General features: G+C 36.8%; 2 protein-coding genes across 2 annotated transcripts in view; both read right to left on the bottom strand.

Annotated features, from left to right (window-relative positions):
* Positions 1 to 2,958, bottom strand: part of LOTGIDRAFT_169450 (hypothetical protein) — a gene marked incomplete at both ends in the record, with an annotated part of 5,450 nt that extends 2,492 nt beyond the window's left edge. The window contains 3 exons of the mRNA XM_009067734.1: positions 923 to 1,228; positions 1,744 to 1,770; positions 2,907 to 2,958. Coding sequence (XP_009065982.1) covers positions 923 to 1,228; positions 1,744 to 1,770; positions 2,907 to 2,958 — 385 coding nt within the window. The remainder of the gene's footprint in view (positions 1 to 922; positions 1,229 to 1,743; positions 1,771 to 2,906) is intronic.
* A 2,024-nt stretch (positions 2,959 to 4,982) lies between these two features.
* LOTGIDRAFT_133634 (hypothetical protein) lies at positions 4,983 to 10,668 on the bottom strand (the record flags this gene model as incomplete). The annotated part of the gene is made up of 9 exons (XM_009067733.1): positions 4,983 to 5,272; positions 5,644 to 5,784; positions 6,133 to 6,259; positions 6,656 to 6,793; positions 7,160 to 7,323; positions 7,605 to 7,749; positions 7,868 to 8,018; positions 8,562 to 8,742; positions 10,485 to 10,668. The coding sequence occupies 9 exons, from the start codon at positions 10,666 to 10,668 to the stop codon at positions 4,983 to 4,985; spliced, it is 1,521 nt and encodes a 506-aa protein (XP_009065981.1).
* Between the last annotated feature and the right edge of the window lie 656 nt (positions 10,669 to 11,324).

The following is an 11,324-nucleotide window of genomic DNA, read 5'->3' as shown; positions in this document are numbered from 1 at the left end:
GGGGGGGGGGGGGGGTCGGGGGACCTTCACAAGGTGTCAATGTGCGTCAGAACCTACAGGAACTATATGTCTGTCGTCTGTCTGTGAAAAGTATCTTACCCCACACAAGTAAGGACTCAGTCCACAAAACGTTCTTTTTCCCGGAGGCCAAATCTTTCACTTTATATTGCCCGCTATCAAAGGGAGACAAATCTTCCATGGTGATGTAAACAGCATGGTTCGTCTTCATGGAAATGTGCGATATAATATGCTTGATATATGTTTGATTTGTAGGTGTACACTTCTCCCCGATGCCCCTGATCATGGCTATTTCATACAAGCACCAACCAGAACTGTGATAAAACCTCTTCGTCCCTCCGTTCCCGAAGATATCTTTAGGAATGATAAACGTAACGGAATCTCCTGTGTACGAAACATGCTTGGGCATTTCTTCTGAAAAACAAAGACAGATCTGAAAGTAGGCCCATAGCCGGACTGGATTTTTTAGGAAGGCAATAGTGTATGCTATTTAGTTCGAGGTTGAGCCGGGGGATACCCCTGTAGCTACGGGCCTGTCCCAAAAAAAGACAACAATTATTTTGAAATTTACTCATTATTGACGGATGTGGCGATATACGTGCTATGCTTACTCTTCTAGATACCTGGTACCATCTTTTATAATGAATACTCACTTATGACTGATAGATTTCCTCGCCAATGTGAGGTTTTGGGTTTTGGGTTCGTTTGTGATATGGATCGGAAAGATTTGTGTCCGCATACTCGTTTTACGTCGCGTTTTTTTCAATATGCTCACGTGACATTTTGTTGCGACTTCATTGGCTCACACCGATAACGCTTAAATTTTAAAACGCGTATGTGGACACAAGCCTGTAGTACTCGTTTTTTAAATAGGTATACCTTTGATCGACTATCAAGCACTGACCTGATTTGTTGATTTTATTGATTTTAAACGGCTTTTTGTTGTCGGCGCTGATTCGAACACCATTGAGGAAAAGTTGACATGAGAATACATCACAATCATTTGTGTACGACACATTCACAGTTAAAATGTTTGATTCGTTCCTCCATTTATGTGTATCGGTATTGTATCTAGCATTGGTAACTGTCCATTGTACATTTACATTATTCCGTAAATTCATCGGGAGGTCATTCCAACAGGTCAAGGTCACGATGTCACCATCTCTTACAACAGACGACTGCGGCGTAGCGATGACCTCTACATGGTAACCTTTAAGTAAAGTTAAATTAATTGAATAGAGGTTTACGTGTTACTTTTCTGCACCCAATAGGCTAATGGAGAAAGGGAATACCTTGCAGTGTGCAAGGAGGAACATTTTGCAAGGACAGCGGAATTGGCATGCATCTTTCGATTTCCAACTGTTGAAGGCTCTTTAACGTACATAGCCTGTAGCACACGAAATCTTTGTTTCATGTACCATCGGGACGACTAGAAACCTTTGTACTCCGTTGTAGATCTGCAAGGTTTTAAAAATCCTTGGTATTATCTTAACCAATGCCGGATCAAACCTTTAAGTAACAAACGCTTTAGTTGCGACAAAAGATAATCTCTTTAATCAGTAAGCAGTGGAGTTGGGGCGGGGCTATGTGCAAATAACGGCCTAAAGGGAGATTTGCTAAACATTTTATGTGTATTCAGCGCACTGAAGATATCGTTCTGCACCATTCTAATTCTGAATCTGACACCTGTAGCTGTTTATCTGCAGTACATAATGAAAAGCTTACCTTTGTTATTGTCTTCACAGTTAATTTCTTAAAAAAAAAAAAAAACATGACGTTACTGGTACCGAGTTAACTATGTGAACTCTCTAGAACGGCTCCTGTTGTCCTTGCATATACTACAAATAGTATCATTGGATACTTGTATGGGCGCTTTTGTGCGACTACGACCGTATGTAGGTATCATGTATTTCACAATTTAGTTTTGAAAAGGATGAGGATACAAGTTATATAAAAAAAAAACTTGAATTATAGAAGAAATCTAAAAAAAATATATATGAATAATATTTTGAAAACGAGCAAATAAAATTGGACAATGGAACCGGAATGTGCAATATTTACTTATAAATTCACATAAAAACTTTCAAATAATTCAAAATTACAATGAAAAAATGAACAATGAAAAAGAATAATGGTTATCGTTATGGAAACTCCCTCTTATCAAATATTCAAAATTATGATAGGCCTATTTTTGCTTCCGTGTCAACAGAACAATTATTTTACGCAGTGACTATTTACCACGGACGTTTTTTGTAGCCCGACAAATCTGGCAGTATCCGTTACTTCGACGTGATATACCCATTGGATATCGCCATATATAGGGCCAGGCATAAAGTGTTAGTGGTAACTTGCTCTGATCGTTTAATTTTAATTAACAGGATAAATTAGATTCAATAGTTGGTTAAAAAGTAAATTAATTTTACTAGAAAGCGTATAACTTTATAGTATAAAAATGGCTTGAAGCACATTTATTAAGCACACGCCGCAATTTAATAAACAGGCTCGGTCATAGCTTGACGTATCAAGAATCACCAATGCGATGAAAACCCTGTCAGTGATCTTATCCCCGTAAATGACCTACCTAAAAGAGTCTCTGTCAGACATCCCAATAGTTTGCATCCCCAAATTTATTTCTGACAAAAATTTCAAAATATGATTTTTTTAAGGTTTCTATTAGTTTTATTCACTGCTGCTTTTTCACTATTGGTGAATGACAGTGGAATAGCTCTGTCTGTAGCGAGCTGGATTATCATCTACAAGGGGATTGTGTTTCGTAGTTTCCAATCTTTCTCAAGGTAAGAAAGAGTCTGATGCCACGACTAGTAACTCCGGAGTAGACTTTCAACTCTATATATTCAAAACATGTTTTTAAAAACGTCAGAACTTACCTTTCGACATTATCACCGTCAAAATCAAAACCAGAAAAAGTAAGTTTGCCATTTTACTGTTAGTCTGATGAAGTAAACCACAATGAGATGTTATTCTTTTCAACTGAATATTTATATGTTCTTATTGTTAAGGATTTCAAAAGGTTTTTATGTCCTCTTTACATCCTTGTAAAGCTTCCCAATTCATCGTAAAACACCTGGGGATTTCCATCATTTCAAAATATCTTAGTTCCATATTTGGTGTGATTCACTGCGTTCAATATATGTTCTTTGTCAAATGTTCAGAAGAATATGTTCAATAGAATATATTCCTTGTCAAATGTTCAATAGAATATATTCCTTGTCAAATGTTCAATAGAATATATTCCTTGTTAAATGTTCAATAGAATATATTCCGTGTCAAATGTTCAATAGAATATATTAATTGTCAAATGTTCAATAGAATATATTCCTTGTCAAATGTTCAATAGAATATATTCCGTGTCAAATGTTCACTAGAATATATTCCTTGTTAAATGTTCAATAGAATATATTCCTTGTCAAATGTTCAATAGAATATATTCCTTGTCAAATGTTCAATAGAATATATTCCTTGATAAATGTTCAATAGAATATATTCCTTGTCAAATGTTCAATAGAATATATTCCTTGTCAAATGTTCAATAGAATATATTCCTTGTCAAATGTTCAATAGAATATATTCCTTGTTAAATGTTCAATAGAATATATTCCTTGTTAAATGTTCAATAGAATATATTCCTTGTCAAATGTTCAATAGAATATATTCCGTGTCAAATGTTCAATAGAATATATTCCTTGTCAAATGTTCAATAGAATATATTCCTTGTCAAATGTCTTTAATATTGTTTTATGATACCTTGTATAATCTTTGTAATAACTGTGTCAATATCTGTAAAAAATATCATGAAAAAAACTTTGGATTATCTCGCATGATGTCCCGAATAAAAAAATTACTATTACTACTGAAACAACTTGAATAATATCTTTAATAATAGCACAATACCTCACGATTATTCCATTTATTCCTCCAGTTTTATCACAGAGTAAATTTTATTAGAATCAGGTCGTACAAAAAGAAATAACGTCCATTGAAAACCATGTACAAAAGAAAGATGACAAGCATAAGTTTACTTGTACTTAAAAAGATACTACCTCTTAGAATGCACATAAAATTTAAAGTCTCAAACTTGGTCAATAAGAGTATATATTTATCAGTGAAGTTACCTGGTGTGATAACTATACAAAAAAATTTATAAAACAGCGTAATTATTTAAAAACGCCTTTAAGTAGTAGGTCGGCTAGGTTCAAAGATGAATATATACTCTTTTTGGTCAAGTTTGAACATCTAAATTGTATGTTAATTCTAAGAGATAGTACGACTTTAAAAAAAATGTTAGAAAAAGGGCGAAAATTTCAAAAATAGTAGATGGTTATGTCAATATATGTTTTGATGTAACAAAATAAATAAACTTTAATGTTGTAACTTTACAGTAAGTACAGCGTTTTTAACTGGGTCATTATAAAGAGTTATCAATGAGTAACGATATAATTTATTCTTTAAAAAACAAACGTTCGGCAACTTTAGCAGTTGCCACCAATAACAATAATGGTTTGTATCCCCCAATTAAACCCTCATTTAACTTCATTTACAAAAAAGGCTTTTTATATGTTTTTTTCAGAAGGTTACGGGAGAAACCTTTCAGCTCAGTTGGATGCTCTTGCCTATGCGCTTCCACAGAGCTGTCGCATTTTGAATCTCATAGTGGACAATGTTGTCTATTTTCTATATATGGCAGTGTCAATAAGAAAAGACGATTTGAAGGCTTAAATTTCAACACTATTGCCGATTGGTTTGGCCTAGCTAAAATCCCGTTTCTGAGACTAAGTTATGATTGGTCAAGAAATGGCACATCTGACCCTTTAAATTTCTATAACAAACCATAACTCGAAGGTACAAGATCGTAACGCAAAATGTTTCGTTCTCGCCCTTTCAATTGAAAATTAGCTCTCAGATTTTCTATCACATATTCCTTCACTGACTCTTTACTAACTCCGCTACACGTCAATATCAGCAGTTTTATTTTCTATAGACTCTTTCTCGTCTTCTAATGACGAATTTGAATGTCGTTCTGAGTTGACGGGTTCGTCCGATTCCAATAACCGCGCCGTCACATGTTGATAAAGGCTAGGGACAGACGCATGAGAATCCGTAGCTTCTGTCGTAATGATAATTGGAATATTAGGGTACGTTCTGTGATCGTCTGGAACACCCCAATAAGGCTCGTCTTCGAATAATTGCTCTTTCTTCGGCGCCACGAACATTGGTATAAATTTAATGATGAAACCTGTAATATAATTCATGGAGTTTATATATTTTTTTTTGGTTGAATATGGATTAGATTTTGTAGTTGCTTCCTTTAGTTTGCCAAAAACCTGCAGCCACAGTCCTTTTTTTATTCTAGAATACTGAGTCAGATGTTTCCGTTGTTCAATGTGGTTTCAATTTTGTAGTTACCTCCCCTAGTTTATCAAAATTACAGCCACCGTCCTTATTCATACCAGAATATTGAGTTGATGTTACTTTTGTTGTTGGTTGCAATATTGGCTAAATTTTGTAGTTACCTCCCTTAGTATATCATAATCTTGAAGACATTTTCACCTTGATAATCTCACAATGTCGGACCCTCCCAAGTAGAAAGACCACTGTACAAGATACCTGTTATGACACCACCAACTATAGCTATAGCCAGAGTAACAGCTAGAGCAAGCATCTGGTAACCACCTTGTTGTCCAGCAGTCCGACCTTCACCAGGAGATACATCTACATACAGCTTGATTTTAGCAAACTCAGGGTCATCTTTCTTGGGAACTCGAGCTGGAAATTTCTCATACAGACTGAAACAAACCAAGGACCGACTCGTCTGTTAGATAATCAACTTTCCCACATCTTCTTCATAGCTCGATTTATGCTTGATGCAATGCTTCTTGAGCAATCTGACCTGGAAAAATGGTTTGTACCTCAAATTGAACCCTCGCCCTTTTAAGGTTTGCGCCTATGCCTTCCACAGATCTGCCACATTTTGAATATCACCCTCGACAATTAAGTCAGTTAGGTTAAGCCCAATTAAGCCAGTCTATTTGCCCCCTTTTTGTACCCACTGGAGTAAGCTCATACTACATTGCTGATGATGTCCTCACCTGTAACCATATGTATCTGTATTAGCAACAGCAGCCGCAATAGATCCTATAACAGCAGCCAAGACAGCAGGCATACCATGGAGGTTATTCACTCCACATGTATCATGTAGCTTTAACTTACTCGTTAGGAAAGGCTGAAATTAAAAACGGTTATGGAATGCTGATCTAATCAACATAGGGATTGGAGCCTAGGAGAGGAGGACACTGCAAACAACCAGAGCTTCTCATGTGAACAGTAAACGGTGAACGTCCTGTCCATTTTCAAATAGGTACGGACCCGGTAAATTTATGGCTCTGTATTCAGTGTTGAACAGCAGAGAATGCTTTATCTCATTGGTAATTAGAAACTGAGAAACTAAAACAAGAACACAATGAGCTATGTATACTATACGGAAAACTGCAAAAGAGAAGTAGATACATGACAAGACCAGTGGCTGAACTACCACGAAGACTGGTTGAACAAAATCCACGGGACCCAGCCCCCAAGGGGGACCCCACCCCCGAGAACAATTGACCTGCCCAAAACTTACAGTAATAAATCTGTAGCCACAAGTTGAGAGGACCCCGGCCACAGCACCAACTACCAGAGCACCTACTGGTTGTATCATCATATCAGCGCTAGTACCAACAGCTACACCACCTGCTAATGTTGCATTCTGAACATGGACCTGGAAGATAAAAACGCTTCTCCATTACAAACTGATCCTGGGTAGTACATCGACTGTACATTCTTTTGTTTTGATAGTCTTGATAGATATTTTGTCTAATGAGAATGTGTGAAATTGTTTCTAAATACACAATGTGGTGTCGAGCTGTACAAACTATTATTAACAACATAAAGCCAGGGTCAAAAGTTCAAGTTTAAGCCTATAGCTGAGTTGGTTACAAAAATGATCCCAAAGCTGCTTCTTGCGCAAGTAACCCACTTCTAGCGTGTTGTCTGATTGATATATTTTCTAGAATATGGTTGGCATGAGAACGGGCCCATCCGAAAAGTTTCAGTAAATTGATAGAAGAACTTGAGAACTACGAACCATATCAAACTTCCCTTCACCATCGACTAGTGCTGATATAGCAAAGGTTACGATACAGCATGCTGCTAATGCCATATAGGTATTGAGAACTGCTCGGTGTTGGTCGTCGCCTACTGCTAAAGCACTGTTAAAACTCGGCCAAAATAACCATAGAAATATTGTGCCTGAAATCCGATATAACACAGTATCAGGACAGTAAGAAGGCTTAGGAGAGGGAAGAAAAGAGATAAGAAAAAAGCCTTCCATGTATCAGAACCATTTATAGCTTAGATGCTGCGATTGAGCAAATAGCCTTTGACTGTAAACATTATGGCCTCCTTGTCGAGGTCTCTGAAATCCAATCAAATTGCTGTATTTGTACATTTTTATGAAACAATACAAGGTATTAGACGGAGTTCATTATACCTTGACATTGTGAAGATGGAACCATGGTATGTTATCTTACCTATCATAGCGAACAGATCTGAATGGTAAACAGAACCTTCTTTAGTTGAACGTTCCACATCTTCATCGTACAACACACGGGCTAGAGCTAGTCCAAAGAAAGCACCAAAAGCATGAACGAATATTGAACCACCGATATCAGAAACCTGAAAAAAACCTTTAAAATATTTACAAAAGGTCGATATATATCTACGTTTTGGCCCAGTGAGCACAACCTTACTTTTAAAAAAATGTCAAGGAAATTCATATAATTATAAATCTAACCTGAAATATTTGCACTCCGACCTTCTCGTTGAGTGTAGCTAAAACCACTTCAATCAGGGCGACTACCACCATTTGTAGCGGACTGACTTTACCTAGTACGGCGCCAAACGTTATCAATACAGTCGCAGCTGCAAAATCAGCCGTAATCATGCTGAAAATAGACATAGTGCCTAATGAACACTGTAATTATTTGGTGGTCAAGACTTTAATTACGGTTCATTAGCGGCATGGTAAGTAATGGACATCCAAAGGTTATACTATGACGAAAAGGCCGTGGGAAGAAGACCTCATTTAATTGTTTGCCTTAAAACCCAGAAAGAAGGAAAGAAAGAAACAACCATTTATTTTTACACGACTCATTCGGATACTTTCTGCCAGTTAGGTTTACGAGGATCCTCCCTATCAGTTTGGCAATCCTCTTGGCATGGATCCGTACCCATATAGTGACTAATGATGAAAGAGAACTTATTCAAGACCACCAGACTTCCATACTCCGACATAGGTTCGAACCAACGTAAACACCACCTCAACGTGCAGTGGTAATAGAGTAGCTCCGCCAGTAGCCAAGAGTAATGTCGTCCGATGTGCGATTAAGTGCAGTGGGCTCGAATCCTCCTTAACGTAAGAATGATTCTGATGCTATGGCCAATGCTTCCCGATGTCGTCTTTCAACCTGTAGAGGCCTAGGACTTACCTGGTGATGCTGATATGAACATTGCCATCTGAATGAAGATACCCCTGAACTAAAGTAGCCCATTGTAGAATCAATGCCGCTATTAATAAGTTGAGGCCAACAGCTGAAAACCCATATCTCTTTAAAAATGTCATCAAAAAACCAAAACCAATAAATATCATGACATGTACATCTTGAAACACTGTAAAAAAAATTACAATATTTGTACATTTTAGGACAACAACTTGACAGCTTGCCAGACTTGAAAATCAAGGGCAATAACTTTTAACACAAAATTTTAGTTTTACAAATTCACCCCGGATTCGTTCGACCTGGGTTCGTTTGTCCTGGTTTCATTCAGCCTATGACAAAAACGATAGAACGTGTTTTGGAGAGAACAGATACAGAGTCGTTAAAGACACGGTCTAACGTTTTTATCTAAATTACTAAATTAAAATTACTTTCAAACATGTTCATCAATGTAATAAAGATATGAAGTGGTAAACATCTTTTAACAAAAGAATAATGATCTCGTTTAAACGAACCGAAATAATTCTTCCTAAAAGATTCGTTCGTGCGAATCGCTTGACTTTATCACTTATATGTACATAATGTACAACAACAATTATCTATGACACAAATATGGCTAAATTAGTGATAATCATAATTTCTTTTTGAGGAAATTGAACTTCGAATGTTGTTCAGGTTGGTTTGACGTGCTCAGCAATGTATTGTGCACTTATTAAACTTAAAGATGGTCTTCGCAGCTTGGATCATTCAAAGTTGACAGCGATCAATAACATTAGCTGATTCAGGTAGAACATGTCGGCCATCAGTTCCAGGACAACCGTCGATACATTCGTGTCAACTATATACAGCGACCGAGTAAATTCTCCAAGATCCTCCCAGTTGCTAGCAGACGTTAAAAATCCAGAAATAAAGTATCCATTGTTGTTGGCCCCTCCCCAAAATCAGGTACCAATATTATGCTATCTTTTTTTCAGCTGCTAGCAGTCGTTGAAAACCCAGATGCTGTCGGATTCTATCAGCCCCAACGTCGTCTGATTGCCCAATTAAATATGCCCAACCAAGTATCTGGTTTCTACCCCACAGATGACATAAAGATGCCTTTACAATTTTTGATATTTTAGAACGTACTTCATGGCTTCCAAAATTTGAGAAAGGTACCTCTCCGATGCCCAACCAAGATACACCTCTGTGGCCTATAATCTATGATTCAATGTAAAATAAAACAGTAAGTATAGGCGATAAAGAGAAACACACTTCAGATAAGAATGCAACACATGTTTTATACATAAATTTTCAATAAACAATCAGTAAAAATTATTTTAGCTTTGTGTTAAAAAATTAAAATAAAATGAATATAGTTTTACGTCCTACTCTTCTGCACCTGATTGGGCTAAAGAAGTCGGGCAATGACATGCAGTGTACATGCATTGAGGGAAACCCTGCAAGGACAGAAATATTGCCACAATTACTGCATTACTCTTCTACGATTTCCAACTATTGAGGGATCTTTAACATGAACAGCCTGTAGTAGACGAGGCCTTGGTTTATTGCCCTATTCGAATGATTATAGACACTTTTCCATATCAGCCTGAATCACTGATGGGGGAAACCGGGCTGCAAAGGATCCCGGAAATTAGATAAAAAGCGGTGTTCATGGAAGACTAACAGCAATATCATAGACTTGACCCGGTTGTTTTCAATTTTCGGTGGATTAAAATTACAAACACGTATTGCCTAAAATGTATTAAAGTTTGATGTTGTATTGTTTGGACAACGTTGTCTTGGTTTCTTTCTCAAATGAGTGCTGAGCAACGGAGTCCAGAGAGCACTCTACAGGCAGGAAAGAAACTTAATGTTACAAAAGAACAGAACTACAAGTTTCTGGGGAAAAATATATATGATATAAATACTTACTAGGGTAATATTTAGAAACTTCATTTTCTGGCGGATTTCTGTCAGTAACATTCCGTGGGTGTTGAATATCGAATTTGGCATCTGCACTTTTATCATATTCCACTGTCAGCGCGAATAAAACTATGAAAATAATTTGAATTCCAAGCACAACTATTGGAAATTTCAACCTTGTTGGTGAACGCATTGTTATTTGTCACCAACTCACAAAATATTAAAAAATACTTGTCGCTATAAAAGTATATCAATCAGCGCTCAGAAAGCTGACAAGCGTGAATGAAGAGATCAACTTGTTAGACCTTGACCCCTGGTGAAACAGAGGTTGTGAGAGTCCCAGCTGCTTGCTGACTGTATATTATGACCTTTTGGTATATGTTTGAGTCGATATTATGAGTATACGGTTTAAACACAAATGGAATATATTATGAATAATGTCTTATTTAAAGTTCATAAATATACAATAGTTATATATTCATATTCATATATTAATATAGCAATTACTTCTGACAAAAAAAGACATCTTTTATTATACATAACGTTAAATTTAAAGGGATGCAGTGTTCTGAATATTGCTTAGAGCCGGCCGTAGCTACAGGGGGACAAAGGGCAAAGTATATTACTTGCCCCTCTAGATGTATTACTTGCCCCTCCAGATATATAACTTGCCCCTTTGGATGTATTACTTGCCCCTCTGTATGTATTACTTGCTCCTATTGGTATATTACTTGCCCCTCTAGATTTATTACTTGCCCCTCGGGATATATTACTTGCCCCTCTGGATGTATTACTTGCCCCTCTAGATGTATTACTTGTCCCTCTGGATGTATTATTTGCCCCTCTAGA

This window comes from Lottia gigantea (assembly GCF_000327385.1).
Source record: "Lottia gigantea unplaced genomic scaffold LOTGIsca_85, whole genome shotgun sequence".
Lineage (NCBI taxonomy): Eukaryota > Metazoa > Mollusca > Gastropoda > Lottiidae > Lottia > Lottia gigantea.
Note: the sequence above shows the minus strand (reverse complement) of the source record. Positions and strands in the feature narration are given on the sequence as shown.